This window comes from Mixophyes fleayi, chromosome 3 (assembly GCF_038048845.1).
Source record: "Mixophyes fleayi isolate aMixFle1 chromosome 3, aMixFle1.hap1, whole genome shotgun sequence".
In the NCBI taxonomy this organism is placed as follows: domain Eukaryota; kingdom Metazoa; phylum Chordata; class Amphibia; order Anura; family Limnodynastidae; genus Mixophyes; species Mixophyes fleayi.
The window spans coordinates 288,246,290-288,271,183 of NC_134404.1; the positions used below are offsets into that span (position 1 = coordinate 288,246,290).

Below are 24,894 nucleotides of genomic sequence, written 5' to 3' on the forward strand. Positions count from 1 at the left end.
CTGTATTCCACATCTAAACCTGTTCCCCATGTACTGTAGGCTGCTGCTTAGAGGGGTTAGCCAGGAATCTTCCACCTGTGGGTGTCGCACAACAAAGCCCATTACCGTTTTACAGGATCTTGGCAAAGAGCAAACATGTATTTGACTTCACACCCCACGTGGGCTAGCACCCAGCTAACATGACACCCATGGTGAGGTTGTTCTAAAGATACATGCACATGCCATTAATACATTGTCACACAATAAAGTTAAGCTTGCTAGGGATGTATGGCAGACTACACACAATAAACAAAAAAGATAAATCATAACAACAGTTGACAGATTTAAGCATTAGCAGAAACAAACTAAGCAACGATCAGATTACCGCAGGTTACAGGTAATTCAAGGTCAGTGACAGTAAGAAACTCTGCAAGATGTGGCTCTGAGGGAAAACTGGAGAATATGGACTGTGCTTTGATAATGCTTGCCTGCTACCACTTAATGATAATGCTTTATTATCTATAGAATACATACGGCATTTTCAAGATGTCCACCCAATTTTCATTTTTCCTGAGCACAAATATAGGGGTTGAGTGCTTTCCAAATAGCATCTGTTGACTTGAGCTGTTTTCAGAGAAGACAATACAATATTCAGATACTCCGCGCAATCTATCCAATTGCAGCCTTTCAAATCACAGTGCACAATCCCCTCAACATGCCTATACAAAATAGAATCTAAACAAAATTGTGAACAGAAATGGCGCTATTAGTAAACAATCCAGATACTATTATAAATGGAATTCAATGTCCATATATTTTCAATTTCTGGTAATTTTCATATCCTTGGTGTATCCACTCCTCTTTATTCAGTGTGCTTCTCTGTATTCACTCATCAAAGGAATATGTAAAACAAATATACAACAAACATAGTGCAACCTGTTTTTGCCATATAATTATTAAAGGAATAATACTATCCTTTTAGGCCCGTGTGTAGATATAATAATAAAAACACCTCGTGAAAAAGAAGTATTCCTAAAAATCCCCTTAAGGGTGTACACTTACTAAAACAAATAATTTTTACAGCGGAAAAAGCACAACAGACATCATATTTCCTTGTATGCCCTTGTGATCTAATGATACAATGTAGACACCTCGTGTGGAGAAATAAAAAACAACTCTTCTTTTACCCCTTAAGGGTATACACTCACTAGAACCAAATGATAATCAGGCATGTCACGAAGTATCTAGATCTTCCTTTCTGATCCCGATATAAACCATCCGATTGTACTTGTCCGTTTATAAAAATAAAAGAAAAGAGCAAAGCTCCATAGTGTAAAATCCTCAGACACTTTATTGTAAACACATAAAAACGAGGCCGTCATAAACAAATGACTCCTCACATGTAATCTTCCTTAAAACAAGCTCCTACAACGAGGATAGGTGGCCTCTTATCCCTTTCCGGAAATCAGTGAGCGTGATGTTATATCACTCAGCATGGAGTGTCCCGGGCGAAACCCCTGCGATAACCGACTTCCAGAGGAGTAGAGTCTTCACACTATACGAATCCCCGTTGGAGCGTCTGACGTCACTCACTGCCGACGCGTTTCGATTCAGAAATTTATATATATATATATATATATATATATATATATATATATATATATATATATATATAAATTATTGGTATGTTATCACTGTTTCTTTCATTTTAATGTGGGGTATCATCGCTATATACATATACACACACAACAACTATGTTACGGGATCCTCTATTTTATTAGTCATCATTAAAGTAATTATTGAAGCCTGCCACTTCTATTAAATATTAAAGGTTTAATTAGACTACACATATATATATATATATATATATATTAATAAAATAGAGGATCCTGTAACTTATAAGTTATAGAAACCTCTATTTTATTAATAATCATATTAAAGTAATTACTCAAGCCTATATATATATATATACACACACACACACACACACACACACACATATAGCAATGATACCGGACATTAAAATGAAAGAAACAGTGATAACATACCAATAATTTTGATATATATATATATATATATAATATACACACACACACACATATATATATATATATATATATATATATATATATATATATATATATATATATATATATATATATATTAATAAAATAGAGGATCCTGTAACTTATAAGTTATAGAAACCTCTATTTTATTAATAATCATGTTAAAGTAATTACTCAAGCCTATATATATATATACACACACACACACACACACACATATAGCAATGATACCGGACATTAAAATGAAAGAAACAGTGATAACATACCAATAATTTTGATATATATATAATATACACACACACACACATATATATATATATATATATATATATATATATATATATATATATATATATATATATATAATATATATATATATATATATATATATATATATATATATATATATATATATACATACACACACATATATACTTACATATATACATATACACACACATAATACATACATACATATACACACACATATATGTGTGTATGTATATATATATATATATATATATATGTGTGTGTATATATATATATATATATATATATATATATATATATATACATACAAGTTAACCCGTGCACGATACTCATGCATTTTTTTGTCAAATAATGTCAGTATACCAAATTTCAGGTCATTCGGATGAGCCCTTTCTGAGAAAAAAGTTTTTCCACAGACACACACCAACACACGCCGCTACACATGCAGGGGGCGGATCTAGAAAATGTTTGTTCCCCGGGGGGATGTTGGGGTGGGGCGATTTAGGCCCCGCCCTCCTTTCCGACTTCTGAGGCTGCCGGGGGCTGCACAGTATGTGCAGGTCCGCTCGGCAGTGACAGGCAGGGACAGTGTGCTGCCCGGCTGCTCTGATTGTGTTTAAAACACAATCAGAGCAGCCGGGCAGCACACTGTCACTGCCAAACGGACCTGCACATACTGTGCAGCCGTCGGCACCCCCCTGGATCCGCCACTGTACACGTGTGTTCATGAGGTAAAATTACCTCACGAAAATGAGTTTGACCCCTCAACTCGTCAATAATGTCAGTATACCAAATTTCAGCCCTTTTTGAGTTTTTTTTCCCACACACACTAAGAATTTAGCAGGTCAGTTAACCCGTGCATGATACTCATGCATTCTAGTCAAATCAAGCTACTTAAGGTGTTAAAAACTCCCCACTGTCACCCCTGGCAACCACCAACCACTCCCAACTGTCACTTCTCCTTCAAGAAATTTATAGGTCAGTGTATAACTCTGCCCAGCAGGTGGCGCTGCAGCTTGTTGTTTTTTTTCCACACACAGACAGACTAACACGCCACTAGACATTTATATTATAGATATATATATATATACACACTCCAAGTAACAGTGTTACTGTCAGGGGGGCCCCACAACCGCAGAAGCACTAGAATCGGATCACCAACTGACAGGTGATCCGATCAGCGCGTGACTGGTGGCGGGGGGCCCTCAGAGAGAGGGGGGCCCGGGGCACGTGCCCCCTGTGCCCCCACCTTAATCCGGCTATAGACACATACGCAAACGCGAGTAGTACATGCAAACTCCACACAGATCAGGCCCTGTTTGGGAATTTAACTCATGACCCCAGTTATGTGAGGCAGAAATGCTAACAACTGTGCTACTGTGTTACTCCAGAGCCTGCACTGTTAATAGCAATGTAAATGCTATTTTGGCACAGTTCTCAATGAAAAAATGTCTAGAAGTTATTGTTTGGAAATGTCCGAACTAGCCAAAAGCTCTCTGTATATGGCCAAAATGAGGAAAAAAAGAAAAACTAGTAATAAGTACAATACATTGTTACCCTATTAACAAAATTAACAGATGGAAACAATACATCATCAGGTTAGATCAGATGCTTTTACCTCTTTGAAACTGAATTGACAATAAGTCTGGTAATTGGATTGCATTTCCATTTTCATGTAATAAGTTTACAGTTTAGTATTAATAAAATATATTATTGTTTTTAAAAAAGGCAATTGGGTTATTGTATAAAACATTAGCTATAATTCGTGTGTATTTTTTTTATTTGTTTTTGCAAAAGTATAAGTATTACAAAAACAGCACAGATTTAAGATTTGTCCCTACAAATGATCTCCTAATAATGTAATGTTACAGCCAGCCATCCCTGCCTTGGGCTAGTAAGGTCTGCATGCATATTCCTACATGTGTGTGTGGGGGTATTTTTGTAGACAGCTGTTATTGTAATCCATTAATTATAAAATGTAAATTTTTAGCATTGCTATACAATATCGGTATTTATTACACCAACAAATCACAAACAATAAACATACAGTAAAACATAAGGAAGCCATTTCCCATGAGTTTACAATCTAAAAGAGGAAGAGAAACATGAATCATAATATGTTTAGGGGCTGGAGAGGATTCATAGCAATAGGAGAATGTTAGTAGACTTTGAGAAGGTTTAGGGGAAATATATAGAACAGAAGCAGATCCAGAGAGTGGGATAGAGTCTTAGGGATAAATTTATCAAGCTGCGGGTTTGAAAAAGTGGAGATGTTGCCTATAGCAACCAATCAGATTTTAGCTGTCATTTTGTAGAATGTACTAAATAAACTATAACTAGACTCTGATTGGTTGCATTAGGCAACATCTCCACTTTTTCAACCCGCAGGTTGATAAATTTACCCCCTAGAGTCTTTATGATTAAGCAGCGATAATACTAGTTTTGCTATTTCGGCCTATCATAGTGATAGCAAATTTCCTGTCACTGCCTTTGTACCATAAATTTTTCTCCGGGACAATTGAGTGATGCTCTGCTCCATGGCAATACTGGCTGACAGCGGTAAGAGGCCTGGGGGTTCTGGTAATCTGGGAGAAACCCTAAATCCAGAGAGAGGCCTTTTCTCTGTATCATAAATAGGCCCCATCGAGAGAGTAGGTGCTTTGAGAGAGAGATAAAGTAAAAGAAAATAGATTGGCCATATTGAATATGGTGATAAAGCCATAACCAAGGAAATAGTTTTATAATTGAAATGTATCTATAGCTGAGCTCTACATTGTTACAGACTGCAGCCTAACATTTTTTCTTTGGAAATCTACAGATATAATGCAAGTGTTCAGTAATCTAATTTATATTCAATTATCTCATCTTAATGTTTACTCTGGAGTCTGCCTTCCTGTCCCTGATCTTTTCCCACACACTCAGCCTTGTACACAAGGGTTTTGTGAAAGCAAATCACCACAGGCCTTGCATAATGTTTAATTGTAAACACCTCACTCAGATCATCTGGCAGAATATACCTGGAAGTATGGGGCATGGTTCAGAGCTGATTGTGCAGTAATACTTAGCATACATCTGGTCTTACACCACAGTTCTCACTATCTAATGAGTGGTAGTTATGAAAGTAGCAGATGTGATGATAGAATGGATGCAGGTTTCACTCTGTATAGGAGGTGGTCAAAATGCAAACCACAACATTTATTAAATGATATGTAAGATTTTGGATATTGCACTCTGCAGCCTGTGTGTTTACTGGTACAGTTAAGGTATCTCCTGGTGGTTTACGACTGCCTTCAGCATCCATTTGTGTACATGCCTGCAACGTCCATAAGTTTGTCTCCGAATTTCATCTTATCTGGGAAGCGACCACTTTGAAAGCCCAACCTGTGCTCTACACATAGATACACTGTTGAACAACGTCATGTCTAAACACTGCCTAGTTGTATTTTCTTAACCTTTCCCACTCATTAAAGTGGAAGATCACCCAAAACAGTCAACAGTGTTGTTGATGCTCCCTGTAGACTTCCTATTCATGTTCAAAGAAGGGTTGTCGATAACACCTCTGTGTTTGAAGGACATTTATTTTAATACGAAAGAAGACTGTTGTAACCCTCCAGGGACCTGCCAGGTCAGGGGGAACTATCATTAAACACCAAAAACTACATTTTAATTCTTGGGTGAGTATATTTAAATATTAATATATCTTTAAATGAACTAATCTTAGTTCTATAGTTTAACTATCTGTTTCACAATAATCTTCCAGTTAAACAAAGGGGAAATACTGCATGTTTGACGTTTGGTCAGTTTTCTTTGCTACTTACAGTAAATGACATTTCAGTGCACCCAAGTGCAAGCCAGGCATTAATCAGGCACATAGTTGGGCAATTAGCTTTCCATTGAATTGTATCTACCTCTGAACCAGTTTTATCAATGTTTGACCAGTGAACTGTTCTTTTTGCTCATTTAAATACCATGGTCACAGATCCTCCATTTTATTTTTATACTTTTGAGCTGCACCAGACATAAAAATGTGCAGTATTATTTAAACCCATGAACCACACTGAAACTGCTATGGCACAGACAGCTTCATCTTGAAGCCCATAGCTGAGCCAAGAGTGTAAATAGTTTACACTGTAAGCTCTGTGTGTCGTGGGTGTAAAAAAAAAAAATCTTGTGTTGCTGCTGATCACACCAGCCCACACTCCTTCCACCTCTAGGGCTTCTTGAAGCATGCATCATTTTATTGGGGCAGTGCGTGCACAGTGAACCCCAGTTTGAGTCTTCTCTGTGCATACTTCCGCGCCTGGGGAAGCTTGTTCCGTAGCAGTTGCACCCCACCCTCACTATTACCCATTAATATGTTTAACTGTCCAGAAGATGTCAAACGTCATGCTACCATGTAAAATGCATACTAATTACCAGTCTATTTTCCCAGGACAGTCCTGAGTTTCAACTATCCAAAATGGTAATGTGATTTGCAAAATGAATCCCTTTTTGATTGCCTCTCATCAACATAAAAACAAGGGACTTGTCCCTCTGGAATAGCATGCAAAAGTCTCAGCTGATAGCATTTATTGTTCAACAACTACTAAAACTATTAGTGCAGATAGTTTAATGTCAGCAAATATAGTACAATAGGCAGACACAGTGTAACAACATTTATATATGGCTACCTCTCTCTGTCTAAGGGACCCGCTGTCACTGAAGATCTGCTCCAGACCCTCATCTCTTATATACTCAAACATAAATGTGCTGTAACCAGTAACAGCAATGGGAAAGCTTACAAACTGCACACAATCAAAACACACCCACCCTACACACACACATCAGAGGCAGGGGCCCCACCACCGCTTCTTACTGCAGGAGGCGGTGGGAGCGGCATCCTCTGCTCCTCAGAATTGGAGTGTGGCACTTGGCTTTAGCATTATAACCAAGAGCCACACTCCCGGCACAACACTGACGTGAGGAGCAGTAGCCAGCAGCTTCACATGTAAGAACCTGCTGACTGATGCTTCTTCATGCCAGAAGCTGGCGCTCAGTGTGAGGACCCAGCAGGAGCGTTAACAATCACTGGATGAGTGACATTGTTACTTATTCAGTAATTTAGGTGCCCCTGATCTCCTGGAATACCCTAATGGTAGCGTTGGCTGTACACGGGAACATTTTGCAATCGAGGCCCTAGGAGTGTGTTTAATCTGGACAGAATTGGGGCACCATGTTCCAGGGGAATGGCCTTGTCCTTAGGTGCACGTAAGGAAGAGTCCAGGCTCCCAAAACATGGGGCCTTAGTTTGATTTCTGATTAAACACGCTCCTAATGGGACTTTGTAAAATGTTCGTGTGTGCCGTTTGTGAGCCATTTCATGGTATATTTTAACCTAGGAGGGGTTTTGGCTCCTCAGCAGCACCAATCTATGTTAAATGATTGATTTCACAGTCTTGATGGTGTGTGCCATATCTAGTTTTCAGTAACCTACGGCAACATGCCAGCTATTTGCTTTTTATGTCCTTTAATGGGCTGGCAGAAGTCTGGATTGTTGCTATGACTTACAGTAATATATGCTGTTTTTTAAATTTTTTATTTATTTTTGCTTTATAGTATGTCACCTGATTTCTTAGAAACTGGTGAGATGTGTAAATAGTTAAAAGAAACGTGCTTCATGTTTTACATAAGTAGGATAATTTTGTAACAATCGAAAAGAGAACTGGATGGCTTTGGTTAGATGGTGACTCACAGTGACTTATATCTTATATCTCTTTGTCACAGGTGGTTTGTTAAACATTATTCATACCATATAGATGCATGTTAACCACTTGCAGGCAGGCCACAGTAGATTTACTGTGGGCAAAAGTTCTATATGTCTAACATCACCACCATATTAGTGGTATCTGTGCACCCTGTCCACATCACCATCATTGGATATTGGATCTATTATGTGTTTGCAAGGACGTAACTACCAGTAACTTGGTAAACGAAGGGGCCCCAACCTGGCTGGTTCTTTAAAGAAAGATATATACCACCGCACTAAGTACTGATTTACATATCCAGACTAATATTATTTTTTAGTTATACTATATGACTGGATTGGTGCACCTCTACATGTAGAACACTGAAGTTGAGGACACATGTGATAGGGGGAAACATGCTTAACAATGGCACTCTGTAATGATCATTTTATTAAAATATACCTTTTATTAATGTATTTTTAAAATATAGTGTTCCCGAAATAAGCCTAAATATAGTAGGCAGCGAAATATAAAAAGAGAAAAGTAATGAAAATTAAAGATTTTACAATAAAGATGTTAATAAACTGGCAAAATATGGCATATTTTGCCAGTTTATTAACATCTTTATTTTAAAATAAAGATGTTAAAGATGTTTAACTGAGGGCTTTGGAAGTAGATGAACAGCATTGCTGTGTCCCTAACCTCTATGTGCAATGGCTTTCTCACCCCTTGCAACGCAGGCAGTACCACTTATTTTGTATGTTTGATATTATTCTCATCTATTCTTACTCTGTAAGAAAATGTAAACAATCCCTGTGTTTGCACCTACTGTATCTATTATGCTTGGGATCATACAATACCATATGGTCTTGTTGAAAGAGTTGAATAGCTCTGCAGGAGTTGTGTGGCTTGACCAGAGAGCAAACTTGGAAGGTAGATAGTTATGGTGAGTTGACTGTTAGAAATATATAAGGTGGAGGTTTGGTAGATGGCTGAGGAAATAGAATTACTGCTGCTGTTTTTTAACAGATGTCTGACAGTGATGTTTATATTTAATACAGAGGGAGTGATTTTAGGAGTGGACAGGTAAATCTGCATATATGTCATTTGCATATAAATGTTCCTGAGCATATATATTACTACATAAAGCTATTATGCCAATGACCATGCCTAGGCATACTCTAACTGGCTTGGGTTGAATTTTCATTGAATGATCAGTCAAAAAAGCCTGATTAAAACCAAGTGGTCAGTTTCATATATGATAAGAGGAATGGAGTATCTGCAGGAGCAGGAGGCAGGTAACAGCGTCAACAGCAGAACAGTGGTCCAGTAGGGGAAGAATGGAAGATTCACCTTCTAATTTGACTGTAAGGAGGTCACTGGCTACTTTTCTGAGTGCCGGTTTATGTGGAGGGTCCTGGGAGAAAGACACATTGAAATGGTGCAGTAGGAAGTTAGGAGTGAGGGAAATGCTCTGTAAATAAGATGCTGAAGTAGTTTGGAGGCAAATGGAAGTAGATACATTTGTCAGTAGGTAGAAAGCAATTATGAGTCCAATGTCAGGTTTGTTTGTTAAGGCAGAGGGGAAATGTTGAATATTACAGGCACGGCTGGTACCAATGTGTGACAGATTGTGAAATTATAGGATGAAAGAAATGAGGCGACTTCACCTTCATTTACTGAGTTGAGAATAGGTGCATGGCAATGGTTGTGTGAGATTATCAGTATTGCAATGTCACATATGACTGTGGACACTAAACACTGTTGTTGAACAGGTATAATGGAGTAAACCAGGGAGTCAAGTTGGGATCTGACATGAAACCCTCCCACTCACAGGCTCAGGGCTCAGTAGCATTAAATCTAGGTCTTCGGCAAAATTTAAAATCTAATATAACCTTGAACAGACACTAGGATTATTATACACACTGCCAAGAGATGAACTAGCACTTGCCCAATTTCGGACAGATGTTGTACGTCCTTTTTTTGTACCTGTCATCCAGGATAACTACAGGACTGATACTATGAACATGTTTTGGAAATATTCGTAAATGCATCGCTCCACAGTCTAATTTATTACATTTAAATGTACAATGCTAATACAACTGTTACAATCAGTGTTCCATAATGACATAGTAAAAAGTAAGCATTTGTTTATGATAGAATTGCAAAGTTCAGTTGTGTTTGCTTTTACTCAGCATAGTAATTGAGATAGTTCCCCTTTTGGTATTCATAGCAAAATAAATACGTATTATGGAAAACAATCCAAAATGCAACTATAGAATCCTGTTGTTTATTATTCAATCTGATTTCTATGAAATATTCTTTGCAAGTTCTGTAACCACAGTATACAAAATATATTCATCATATTTTTGTCTTTTATTTAGACACCTGTATATATAGTCCTATTAAAGTTATTCAGGCAATCTTTCACGTGTATAATATACTAGCATATGCCTTGATTTCTTTTGCAAGTTCATTGCTTTAAATATTATATAAAGTGTTTTATTAGATTTTTGTAACCGGTTTGTGAGTCTTTCCATCCATGCTGAGTAAAGCCAATTTTTATGCTCAATGGGACAATGTTTTGATGTGACTATGTTAAAATTTAATGTTTCTCGATTTAAAAATATATAAAGGTGGCCTTCCACTGGCCAATCCTTACACTTGGCCTAGTGCCGCAAGGAAGTATCTATTTCCAATGTAAGCACACTTGTGGGTAATTCATCTGGCCATTTGACCTCATTTAACCTCAAGCATGATCATCGGATCACATAGGGGCCTGTTAGCGCTGTCCACAAGTTGCTTCACACACCGATAGACTGCGTTCATCTGCCAACTGGATTTTCATACATGCCCAAAAATACTTTGTTTGATTTTGATTGTACTTTTCAAGCATGTTGGTTGTTTTATTGATAATGCCGCTAGAGCGGTCAGCACGTATCCTAAAATTCACCCAAGGAGTTTTATTTATGTCTTTGTTTTTATTGCTTGGCATTTAGTAAAATGAATGAAAGAAAATCAATTAAATAATGACAGGTAAATAATACAAGGAATATCTTGTTTCGTTCATTGAGCATGTCGGGTACAGTATCCACCTACACAACCTAAAAGCTTAAAAAGGGTCACTTAGCTGCCTAGAAAAATGATAGTAAATAACATTTCTGTTTTGGAATATATATACATACACTCATGATAGAAGACAATAAATCTAAAATACAAATGCTGAAAATGTTGGTCCGCAGTACAAATGCTGTTTTTACCTCCTTATGTGATTTTCAGTTTCTTCTTATGTGATTTTATGAACCTAATTTTTCCAAAGCAAAAGTAGCAGTGATTATACACGCGCCCCCTTTCCCCCTAGCTGAAGTCCTGGGAACTGCTCAACTTTTATTCCCAGGGTTTATCCATTCCTCTTATAGTCCATGATGAAAAATTAAGTGAGGAATGGGGTGTAAGCGTGAAGACCAATCACAAGCTGCAGTTAAGGTATTGTGGCTTGCGATTTGTCAGCTCGATCACACACCCTCCAGCACCAATGGGTGGTTAGAACTTGATTGAATTTATAGTTCTTTTTTTTACAGAATCGTAAGAGCCCTCAGAAAAACAGTTGCATGTAGCAAGGGGGAGGGGGAGCCCCTGCACTGCCATCTTTTACTTGGTGGTAGTGCAGCTTTAAGTAATCACAAAACTGAACAAGATATGCCACCCTATGTTTTCATAATGGCATTTGAAAAGCATTTTACAATATTGCTGCTGATGAGGTGCATCTAAACATTTGGGGCCTCATTTAGAGTTAGTAAATCCAGCTATCCAGATTACATATCCAAATTTGCATCCTTTCATCATCATTATCATCTACTTATTTATATAGCGCCACTAATTCCACAGCGCTATACAGAGAACTCATTCACATCAGTCCCTGCCCCATTGGAGCTTACAGTCTAAGTTCCTTAACACACACACACACACACAGAGACTAAGGTCAATTTGTTAGCAGCCAATTAACCTACCAGTATGTTTTGGGAGTGTGGGAGGAAACCGGAGCACCCGGAGGAAACCCAGGCAAACACGGCGAGAACATACAAACTCCACACAGATAAGGCCATGGTCGGTAATTGAACTCATGACCCCAGTGATGTGAGGCAGAAGTGCTAACCAATAAGCCACTGTGCTGCCCTTTAATTGTATTTGTTCTTAAATCTAAGAATGTGCAGTGCCACACGACTTGACATGACCAGTAAAGAGAGGTGTTGCTAGTGGATGGGGATGGCCCTAAGAATCCAAGGTGTGTATGCCTACAATCCTGATTTATTGCACTTTCTGATTATATTGACACTTTCCTTCGAGAGGATTTCCCAGTATTTTTTTTTACATTTTTTCCCTGCAGTGTAATGTCAAAGTCCAACATAATAATTGTCATAATATTTATTTACATATCTACTTTCCTGCTTCATATATCCACCTGCTTCCCTGCTATTACATTATATTGCTTTACAGTCTCACAGGTGGCACAATAATCCTGTATTCTGTGTAGGGATAGAAGAAGTCTCTTATCAAATATTTAAGAGACTGGAGCTTAAATATTTTATTTTATTGTGCCTGGCACAGGGACAAGAAAATAGTGAATATAAATTTGTTACAATCTGGGCAGGACATTGACAAACTCAGAGGGCTGTGTCTTGCTACTCCTCTGCTTGCTCTCTGTCATGTTTTCAGTCCGGACTTGACTATTCCCCTGAATGATATCCAACCCACCCCGCAATGTTAATCATGAACCATGCCCCTCGGCCACACCACAAGCTATTGCGTCCGAAAATACTATCAAATGGCAATACCATTTACAGCAGAGCTGTGAGAGAGAATTATGGGAAAGAGATGGAAAAATGGCAATAATACCGACTGTAATACTGCAAAAATACTAGCTAGCAACATCATATAAACTAAATATATCTAACAAGAATAATCCATTAATATTTCCATGTGGTAACGAAGACCATACTTTAACTCTTCCTTTAATCAGCAGAGCAACTACAAAACATTTGAGAGTAAAAAATAAGCATCATTAACTGGAATCTACTCTGTATGGTAATTGGTGACTTGTCAGCAGGATATCTGCGCATGATCACGAAAAAAAAATATTTCTGTAGTGATTTTCCACTGCTGAAAATCACTACTCCAATACTGGGCATTTTTCTGCTGATTTTTGAGGTTTGAGACACAGACATAAAAAGCAGCTACAAATTTTCTGCTTAACAGCAGTGAATATACTCTGTACCAGATAATTGTCAGATACCATTTGTTTGAATAAATCTTCCAGTAACATTTAATCTGATACCAGCAGCAATCGCCAGCAGATCGTTATAGGATAATTGTTGGTGTGACATACTCCACAAACATCTAATGGATATCTATTGGAATAATCCTTTGCAGTAATTTCTACCATGCATTTCTTGCATGGATTATCATGCAGTGCTTTCAAAATGAGTCACGTGACCTATTTATTGAATGCATACTTAAGAATGTAAATTTGGGTGCACAATATAGGTTTTTGTATTGATTGTTTTTTTTTAATCTGTGGCAAAACTATCCCAGTGTTCTCCCCAGCACCTATTTCCCGGGTGCTCCACCCACCTGTTTTATTTACCACTCGGCTTTTGGAGCCCAACAGAGTCCTATTATAATAGAATAAACCATTGTTTCTCCTATTAGAACAGGCACTATGTGAGAACTACAGCCAGCAGAGTGTTAGACCACTGACCACCAGTCTGACAAGTCCTGGCAGGTGTGGGCAATAACCTACAACATTTTTCAATATTATTGCAAGGTATTACACTGCCCCCACCGACTGGTTCTTAATGCCACCGGCTTGTAAAATTATCTGGGGAGAACACTGTATCCTAAATACATATTAACTGATTTTGTTATATAAGCTGATTGGTTGCTATGAATTTCTCTACATTGGCATGTTTGAGAAATGTTTAAATTAATAAACCTTTTATATCATACCCAGGGAATAGCATCTTCCTCTTCACTGTTTATGATTACACAACTGCTTGTGAAATATTTTGTAATTGGTTAGTTAATGGTTTTTAGCACTGCTATAAAATATTATTATAACCATATGTTTGAACAAGCACACATCCACTATATTATTTCTAAACCATACTTTCCTCCTTCTAATTTATATTTTACATGTTGGCGTGAAAGGAGTATTTTTGATTAATAATTTAAAATAACTAAAATACATACACTTTGAGTTTAAAAAAACAAGACCTGCAGATCTTCACTGTGTGCACCAGATCTATTGCTTGTGTTGTTGATATTGATTGTTAGTCTACATGTATTAATTCAGTAATATTTTGTGTCTCACAGTGACCATGGAGCAGTTTGCATTGGCTGTGGAGTCCTGTCCTGTGCCAGAGGATCAGAGTCTGCTGATGGAGGTATAGAGGAATTCCCCTTCCACTGCTGCTTGTGTACACTTCAGTTCTGTGTACAGTCTGTTCACCCACACTGCACATGTCATGTGCAGGAAATGGTGCTCTTAAAAAATATGTGTATTCTAATCCACTCTGCACAAGTTGTCTGCCTGTACGAGTTTGGAAGCAAAGTACTATCCCCTTTGGTGTAATCATACCAGCCAACATTACTGATTGAAAGACTGGGACAATTTCGGCCAGAAACCTAATACACTCAAACCATACGCCAATACATCTATCAATTGTCTAAACCACTACTCTCGTTTCTTGAAGCCATACTAGTTTCAACTGTAGAAAATTGGGACTGTTTTGCAAAAATCAGGACTGTTCGGGACAGTTGTGTGCTAAATAATGATTGCAGGAAAAACTACATTTTACTTAAGGGAATTAAAACTCGGCTCAATTAGGGGATTTTACTCCCTTTAAATAGGAATATTACTTTTCTTAATTGCTGAAAGATGGCATGTAACTCACAAAAGGAACAACTTCTTTGAACAATTTAGAGGGAGTACTTTAACTCTTAGTATGCGCAGGGTTAAAGGTGGATTTAAACATAATTGAGCTATAGGCATGTTACGGTTTTTGCCCCCCAAACATTTAATTTTCCATTTTATTGTTAAAGAATAATTCTGCTTTCAGTAAAGTATCACTAATCTATTCCCAATAGTGTAACCTTACATTTTTATAATCGTGCCCCCCACCTCTACTAATCATCAACTTCCTTTAGGTAATGTCATATGAGAGCTTTTCAACTTGATTATTTTTGTGTATTTGCTCTGAGCATTTTTTCTAAGAATTTGTCAGTATTTGTCAGCTCTGAATCACATCCCAAAAGTTAAATATTAACACTTTTTGGTGCAAACACTCTTGCCTTGAGTACAAACTGTTTGTGGCACCTACAAAAGAGTTTATATTCATTTTAAGTGAGGTTGGCATCATGATTATAACGATCATTCGTTTATTTATACGGCATTCCAGATTCTGTAGAACAATCATCCTCCAAATATGACATACATGAATATAATAATCATACTAACAAATCCATGAATATAAATAAGCATAATAACACATACATGGATAGTCATGTCGGTACGAATTCCATTTGTGCGATGAACAGATAGCAGACAATTAAGATGTCATCAGGGCCGTATGAGGTGGACAGACATGAGACGTAGGGTAGAGAGGATCTTGCCCATGAGAGTTTACATTTTGGAGTTAGTGCTTTGAATGGTGGCACTTTTACCGTACTGAAACATTGAGATGAAAGGGGAAGTGATTATGCAGAGTAAACATTGCATGAAGTATCTTCAGAACCAGGCGAGTGCTGGCAAATTTTAGCCCGGGAGGGGCAAGACCCAACTTTTTAAGGGAAAAAAATGCAGATGACTCAGCCCAAGATAGCCCAGTATGGGACCAGCCCGGGAGACAGATGCCTCCCAGACCAGCCTGCCCCTGTTCAGAACGTCGTTACTCCCATGTGAGAAGTGTTTCCCCTTAACTTCAGTATGTCAACACAGAAGCACAAAAGTAATTGAGCATTATGAACGTGGAAAAGCGCTAGCGTTCAAACCACCACTGTTGTAGCTAGAAAAATACATTCATGATACATGTTTTTCACATTACTTTTATTTACATTTAAAAAAATATATAACCCTTGTGTATGTAATCATACAACTAATTAGTTTCACAACTACTTAATATATCATCTGATTTGGGAGGTATCTAGATAGCTCGCCACTATGTCTGTCTGCATTGTATTCCAGCATGTCTGGTTCTGTGTTATATTTCCTGACATTTCAAACGTGGAAGTGTTGTTTATGTTTTATAGACCGTTTAAATCTAACTTGCGCAAATTAGCATAAGACACTGCTTACTATGCTAAGCTCTAAAAGTCACAAAATGCCCCAGTTCTCAAAATATACAAAATCAATTATATTATATTGTATTTGGGAACCAGACACTGCTTGGAGCCAGATCATGAATCTCCTAGATCTCTATACTGTACTCCCAAAAGAAATACAATTTTGGAAATGGAGAGAAGGGGTATTGCGATCATCAGATGGGATGGCTAAAAGCTTTACTGTATTGGATGATCAATACAATATTAGAAACTGACTAAATCTTTAGAATTTGGGAAAAACATCTGCCCATTAATTTGTCCAGTTTTGCCATCCTACTTAAAACTATATCGTATTTAAAGGTATGAGCAAGAGGGTAGATCGCAAACTGCAATCAAAATAAAGCAACACCTAATTGGTCCTTCCACTGCTCCATTTAAAGATGGTTTAAAAATGAATTTGTCTGTTCTGTGCTACAGTAACCACAGGGTTTACTGTCCAGAAATAGCAGGGAGATTAGTTCAATGGTATACAGGTCCCTCACTGAAAGTATGGGTGTTGGTGAAAGCAAGAGCTACCAATACTAAAGTATGAGGAGGACTAGACTGCAATATTTATTCTAAAAGCTACTCAACTAGCTATAACTTATAAGGACAATACTTACCCATGGAGGTGTATAAGCTGTATTGTATGAGAATTATAATAACAGCAGATTGTATAACAAAACCCAGGGGTTTAGTAACTGCCAGACGAACTATATAAGAATTACAGTTAGAGCAGGTTCACCACATTAACCCAGGGGTTTAATTATTGCTAGCTGAATTTAGGGAGTATCCTGTCAAGCACTCCCTATTCATTCGATCAATGGTATTTCCTATTGATTTACATATTATTCGATAAGCATAACAATTTAGCATACACTTCTTAGTGCTTAGTCTGACTGTGAATTGGAGTGAACATACAACTATTGGTAATAGTAGAGTCACATAAGAGGGAACTATATTACCCATATAACATATATAAGCAGCGGCGTAGTAAAACAGTCCACTGCTATTTTTAACAGGATTACGTAACATACAGGTTTATCAGTTTACACTGGATTTTAAATAGTTCACTAATAAATTGGACATTTAATAATAGATTTATTATTCAGCATCTTAATTTTTGCTCCATTTTTAATGAATACCAATAAAGTTTATATTTCATTAAATTGGCCTTCTGAGAGCCCTCTGAGTACCCTATTTCACATATTCCTTCTTCCTTCCGAATGTTACATAAGTGTTACATGTGAGGGTGCACCTTCCCTTTGATATTATATTGTATATATTAGAGATCATATATTAGAATCCATGGAATTATTAATAATATGTTATATCAAGGGGATATAGGGCTCACCCAGTGTGATACATAACTGGTTAGCTGTGTTACAGAACCGTCAGAGTCCTGGGAAAAATGGCTGCATCAGGCAACCCCAGTGGGGAGGGGAGGGAGTGAGGGGGGCTGCATTGCCACCTTTTGCTATGAGGTAATAAAACTTTAAACTGTGTCATTTATTCCTTTCCAAAATCTGTACATGTACTGTTCTGTCTTATGTTTTACCATGTTCGATATTCTAAATATTAGTGAGTGCACATGTTTGTTACTGCAGTTGTCAAACTGAGGGGTTTTAATCTGTGTCTGTTTAACCCCTTCAGTGCTAAGAACGAGTGAAACTCATCCTCTGTGTATACCTCAAAAGTGCTAAGGTCGAGTGCTTTTCCTTAGCACAGCAGGAGTTCAAAAGGGGGAAAAACTTACCTAAAAGCTACCCACAACTAGTTACTGTAATGAGCCAGGGAATGAGGAGAGGCTAATAAGACAATGTACAGCGAGGATGTGCGGATACTGATGAGGCCTGTTCAAGTGCTGGGTTTCTTATAAGTACCCTTGTTTCAGCCGCATCATTTGCACCAGCTACTGAGCAGGTGTACGTGCAGACTGATAGTGATGACTGGCATGGCATAGTCTTTGTTTGGACAAGTACACGTATGCGTGCCAATAGATAGCACAGGACATGTGTATGCAAATAAGAGATGACCATAAAAATGCATTGTGTGTACAGTGTACATTAACATCTTGATTTTTGTCTTTATTGTAAAAAAAATTATAAAAAATATTTTTTTAATGCAACCATTTTCTTATTTATATTCATACTGTTTCGAGTTGTTCATTTGTTTTATAATATAAATTCTTTTGTAGGAGTTCTGGTGTGACCTTCTGTGGCGCATCTGCTTGTGCGTATCATGCACAGTGTTCTGTCCGTTTAAGATATGGAAAGTAACATTTAGGGGCATATTCAATTGTTTGAATTTCCCGCAGCGTTAAAAGTATTACCGTTATTATGGTAATACTAAGCCGGATTTCAGCTCGCAGCTCCCTGAGCTGAAATCCAGCGTGAAAGGTACCGTAATAACGGTAATTACGCACACTATTACCGTAATGACGGTAATAGTGCGCACACCGCGTTACTTTTCCGTGTAACGCCAACAATTGAATATGCCCCTTAGGCAGAGCGTACTTACACCCAAATTCAAATCGAAGCGCATTTTGACATCCGCTTGGATTTGGTTACAGTTGGAAATACACTCAGTGCTCTTTTGTAAACTGCAACTTATGCGCACATTTCTTTCCGATTTCAATCAGGGCCACTATACATTTCATTAAATACTGTGCAAACTAGCAAAAAAAAACAACCTGCATTTTCATTTTCAAGTGCAGATTTTATTATGAAAACCTGTTTGGAGAGGTGGATTTGTGCCAAAGGAAGAACTGCAAAGTATTTCTTGGTGGTGGTTAGGAAAAAACATACACACATTTGCTTTTTAGATCACTCTCTTACAATTTAAATAATAACAAAAAAACTTTTCTTGACCATGTTGGGTAGATTGTCTTTATCATGTGAGGAGCTATAAGTGAACTTATGGTATTTTCTGAAAAGTCTCAAAGTCTTCTGAAAATAACAAGGTATAATTTGTATGGTTACTGCATAAACAAGTTACTTATATTGTTGTTGGAAAGTGGCCAGCCAAAATAGGCTCAGTACAGGGTTGAGAAAAGCCTCAGCGATGAAGGGGTTAAATGGAATCTGTGCTAAGTCTGATCAGCATATAATTATCAGAAAACACAGTATTTTGGGATATGGGAGATGTCCAGCCTCAATATCTTCAATAATGCATGGTTCTGCATAACATCGCCTTACTTTTTCATAGTGAAACTATCTGTGACATGTCTAGACATGTCGGTACAAATGTGTCTTATGTCTAAAATTAGTTCATAATGAAAAGTGGTCAGGAGTAGAACAGTACTGAGGACAGGGACAATGAAGTACCAGGGGCAGAACATCTCCAATAACAGGGGCACGTAAGTAAGTACCATGGTCAGAATCGCAGCTGATAGCCGTAGCAGAGAAGTGCGGGGCAGAATAGGGACAAAACAGCACAGAGGACAAGGGCAGAACAGTACCATGGACAGGGGCATAGAGGTACTCAGGGGCAGTACAGAACTAAGCACAGGAATAAAGGAATACAAAGAGGAGAACAGCACCAAGGACAGAGGCGGGTCATACCAGGCCAGAACAACACAGAAAATAGGGCAGTGAATTACTAGGAGAGAACAGCACAGAGGACAAGGACATAGACTTATTAGGGCAAGTTAGCACAGAGAACAGGGTAGAGAAGTGCTAGAGGCAGAACAACAACAAGGATAGGGTCAGAAAAGTACCAGGGGCCAAACAGCACCAAAGAGAGAGGTAGAGAAGCACCAAGGGCAGAACAGTATTAGAGTAATAGAGCACTGAGGACATGGGTGGAGAAATACCTGGGACAGAACAGCACAGAGAACAGGGGCAGAGCAGTACAAGGGGCATAACGGCACAGAGGACAGGCGCGGAGAAGTACAAGGGGCATAACGGCACAGGGGCAGAGAAGTACAAGGGGCATAAAGGAACAGAGGACAGGGGCAGAGAAGTACAATGTGCATAAAGGCAGAGAGATCAGGGGCAGAGAAGTACAATGGGCATAAAGGCACAGAGGTCTGGGGCTGAGAAATACAAGGGGCATATCGGCACAGAGGAGAGGGGCAGAGAAGTACAAGGGGCATAAAGGCACAGAATACAGGGGCAGAGAAGTACAAGGGGCATAGAGGCACAGACGACAGGGGCAGAGAAGTACACGGGGCAGAGAAGTACAAGGGGCATAAAGGCACAGAAGTCAGGGCCAGGGAAGTACAAGGGGCATAAAGGCACAGAGATCAGGGGCAGAGAAGTACGATGGGCATAAAGGACAGGGGTAGGGAAGTACACGGGGCACAACGGCACAGAGGTCTCGGGCTGAGAAATACAAGGGCATATCGGCACAGAGGACAGGGGCAGAGAAATACAAGGGCCATAAAGGCACAGAGGACAGGAGTAGAGAAATACAAGGGGCATAACGGCACAGAGGAAGGGCACAACGACACAGAGGACAGTGGCAGAGATAGTACAAGGGGCATATCGGTACAGAGGTCAGGGGCAGAGAAGTATAAGGGGCATAACGGCACAGAGGACAGGGGCAGAGAAGTACAGCGGGCATAACGGCACAGAGGACAGGGGCACAACGATACAGGGGCAGAGAAGCATTAAGTAAAAACAGCAATAACAACAAGGGTGGAACAGGACAAGGACCAGGGGCAGAGAATTACAAAACAGCTCAGAAGACTGGGGCAGAAAAGCATCAAGGACAGGGGCAGAAAAGTACCAGTGACAGAACAGCACAGAGGATGGGGCAGAGAAGTTGTAGTGCATAACAGCACTTAGGACAGAGGTAAAATAGCACAGAAGATAGCAGCAGAGAAGAACCAGAGGAAGAACTCTAGAGATCGCAGGGTCAAAACAGCATCAAGGTCAGAGGCAGAGTCAGAACAGCATTGAGGACATGGACAGAGAAGACCTAGGAAAAACAACACTGAAGACATGGACAGATAAGGATCCGGGACAGTACTGTACTGAGGACAGGGGCAAGGCAGACAGGTGCAGAAAAGCACTGAAAACAGGAGCAGATAATGGTAGAGCAAAACAGTATAGAGGACTCTGGCAGAACAGCAGCAAAGACGGGCTGAAAAGTACCAGGGCAGAGAACAGGACAGAGGCATGCTAGCACCAAGGATAGGGGTAGATAAATGCTAGTGCATAACGGCACTGAGAGCAGGGGCAGAGAGATGCTAGTGCATAACAGAACTGAGGAAAGGGGTAGTGAAATGCTAGTACATAACTGCACTGAGGCAAGGGGCAGAGAAATGCTTGTGCATAATGGCACTGAGGACAGGGGCAGAGAAGTACCAGGGGAAGACAAATGCCAGATCAGAACAGTACTTGCGCAAATACAGCACTAAAGACAAATGCAGAGAAGTACTAGTGGTAGAACAGCATGGAGGGCAGAGGCAGAGAAATGCTAGGGGCAGAACATCGCTGATATTGATGGCAGAGAAATAACAGTGCCGGAACAACTCTGAGAATAGGGGCAGAAATGTACAAGGGACAAAAGAGGACAGGGGCAGAGAAGTATAAGGGGCAGAACAGCACTGAGCACAGCAAAGCTAGATCAGCACATAAAACCAGGGCAGAGAAGTACTAGGGGAAAACAGCACAGGACTGGGGCAGAACAGCAACAAGGATAGGGACACAGAAGTATCAGGGGCAGAACCACATGAAGGACATGGGCACAGAACTACAAGGGGCAGAACAGCACCAAGGACAGACAGTGGCGGAGAAGTATCTGGGGCAGAAGGCACGGAAATGCAAGGGCTAGAAAAACACTGATACAATGGGCTGAACAGCACCAAGGACAGGAACATAGAAGTGTGAGGACTCCATGGTTGGAACTGTACTTTTCTAAGTGCCCAGTCCATTAGGTTCACGGATCACAAAAGTAAGGAGGCGAGAAAGAAATAATGATCCCTATATTTATCAAAATGTGCACTCACACAATAAATACAACAGTGCTCCCCAATGAGAAGTCTTCCTCCACCTTCAAATAACCAATGTCATCATACACCCAGTGTCAGTACAATACCCAGCAAAGTCCCCATCAGGGACAGTCAAATAACAGTCATAGGACTCCCAACAACAAGGTCCCAGGTGAACAAAAGAATTGATCCTGTGGGTTCCATTCCGATTGGTGGGTCTTTTCTTTATATTTCTGATCCTGGCCACTTGGACAACTTCCCACCAGCTTGGTGGGACTCTAGGTACCAGTCTCCCTACTCCTGTAGGTGCACCAATTCCCCAGAATCCCAGAGTCTCTCCCATTGCAGTGATGGTAAGTCAGGTCTAGAATTCAGCACCTGTTCTGTCCTAGAGGTTTCCTGGTTCAGCGATCTCCTGTGGCACTGATAGATTACGACTACTCAATATCTGCTTCAGTACCAGCTAGGTGAAGCTAGAATATGTTCTCAGCATGTGCTTCCCTGCTGTTTTCCTGCCATCAAGTCTGGCTTGTACCATCCTCAAACAATGGTCAGTAAATACCCAAATCCACCTCCTGATCTCAGATAGTGTCCAGACCCTCCCGTTATTAACCCCTTACATGACTTTGTGACATGTAAGGGTCCCACCAGCTGTTCTTTACTTTCTGTGGGACTTCTCCACCCCCTCCCCAGGACCATAATAAACATAGACCTGGCCACCGGGTGGCATTTAAGAATTCGTGGTTGGGCTGGGATCCCTATTTGCCCACTGATTAGGAGACTAATCTGGTTGGTGTGCGCTTCTGTAGGGTCTGGTCCTGTCACATGAAGTGCCAGGGGCAGAACAGCTCTAAAGTCAGGGGCAGAGAAGTACAAGGGACATAACAGCACCAATGACATGGGCAGAATAATTCCAGGAACAGAAATTCCAGGAACAGAACAGAGGACAGGAGCAGAGAAATACCAGATGCAGAACAGCACTGAGAGTAATGGCAGAAAAAAAGTTGTCTCTGAAAATGTTGTGGTAGTATCTGTATAGATTACTGTTTTTGTGATAGCTGACTAAAAGAACTTTTGTTTTTGTAATGTGTATTTCTATGGCTCACAATATGTAAAATATGTGACTATGTACTATAACTACTTATATATCATGATGAGTGTACTCATTTCGAAATGTGTTTTGCTAGAAAAATATATAGTGGGGAGAGTTGTTTTTAATTACCTAAAATTTTCCCTTTAAATAATTGTTTTCCAAGTCTAGAGTACAAACGCTTTTCAACAGAAACCTCAGATTTTACCATACATCACAACATTCCAGGAAAAAAAATAGGAACTCCCTGATACACCCTGATCAATGCATCCATTTTTCAAAGACCACATCCCCAAGTCAGTAAGCATCTCCCTTTGTTTGATGAAAATCAGGATTCTTTTTCCTATTCTCAGCTGAGCATTAAATGAGAGATAAAGGTGGCAAAACTATATTTTGTGGGTTCAACAAAATCTTTATAGGTAAAATACAGTTGACAAACTACACTCATGGGAAATGTTCACCATAAAAGCATCTAGAAAATTATATTGAAAAGTATATCCAATTCATTCCCTACATTTTAACAGATTTGATTACTTAACCATGGTCCTGCATTTGTCATCTAATATTTGTGTATATGCAGTGCGTATACCTGACTGTATGTGTACATCTTGGCTCCCTTTGCTTATGATAAACATTTTCAGGTCACTGGTACTTGACAAAGAAATAAAGCTTTGAATGTAAGGTTAACAATAGCTTGACTTTAGCAGTTTTTCAACAAGAGCACAATCAGAGAGAAATAGTTAAGTACTGATCACTACTTTAACTCAGAGGAAGTGTGCATAGTGACCTTTAACAGTTATTTATTATGTAGCAGAGTGTTAAAATGACATGCAAATTGGCAGGCGTGGGGGTTGGGATTGATATAAACTTTGAAGATTTCCTTATAAAGAATCGTAGTGGAGAATTTATATAATAAATCCTGATTTTATAATTTTTGTCATTATAATGCATGGATGTTTTTGTTTTTCAATATCAAGGATAACTCCATGGAATTATGAGAGGTAAACAAAAAGAGCAAAATCTATGCTCCCCCAATCCTTGTATCTGGTTGGTCCCTTGTTACTGGTAATAGTCTGTGCTGGAGATCCTTTCTCCTGGGTGTCTTTTTTTTTTTATTATTATTATTATTATTTGCTTGTGGCGTTGTCAGGTTACCTCCACCATTGGCTTCCCTCTCTCGCAAATGGAAGGGGCCTTGACAACTCTACTAGATGTTTGAAAAGAGTCTGCCCCAAGGAGAAGATGGAGAGATCACCTACTTGGACCATTTAGTCATCTGTGAAATGTGCTATTTTGTAGGATAAGATAAAATAAGTGAGATTTTCTTCTTTCATTTATCTCATGTGATTTCACCTAAAATTAAATATTTATGATGGAACTATCTTTAAACATCCACATCCCTATCAAGGAGCACATTAATGGTTGCTCAAGTTTGCCTCCTTGAGTAGTTGTTTCTTCCTGTGGCTCTCC

The 24,894-nt window shown here is 39.1% G+C and overlaps 1 protein-coding gene across 4 annotated transcripts in view; it reads left to right on the forward strand.

The window, feature by feature from the left end:
• The window catches only part of ACOXL (acyl-CoA oxidase like), a 368,095-nt gene that overhangs the window by 275,086 nt on the left and 68,115 nt on the right, over window positions 1-24,894 (forward strand). For all 4 annotated transcript variants that reach the window (XR_012689756.1, XM_075203751.1, XM_075203752.1 and 1 more), the window contains exon 17: window positions 14,411-14,481. Coding sequence is in view for 3 of the 4 variants with exons in the window: in XM_075203751.1 (XP_075059852.1) it covers window positions 14,411-14,481 (71 nt within the window). In the remaining variant the exon portion in view is untranslated. The remainder of the gene's footprint in view (window positions 1-14,410; window positions 14,482-24,894) is intronic.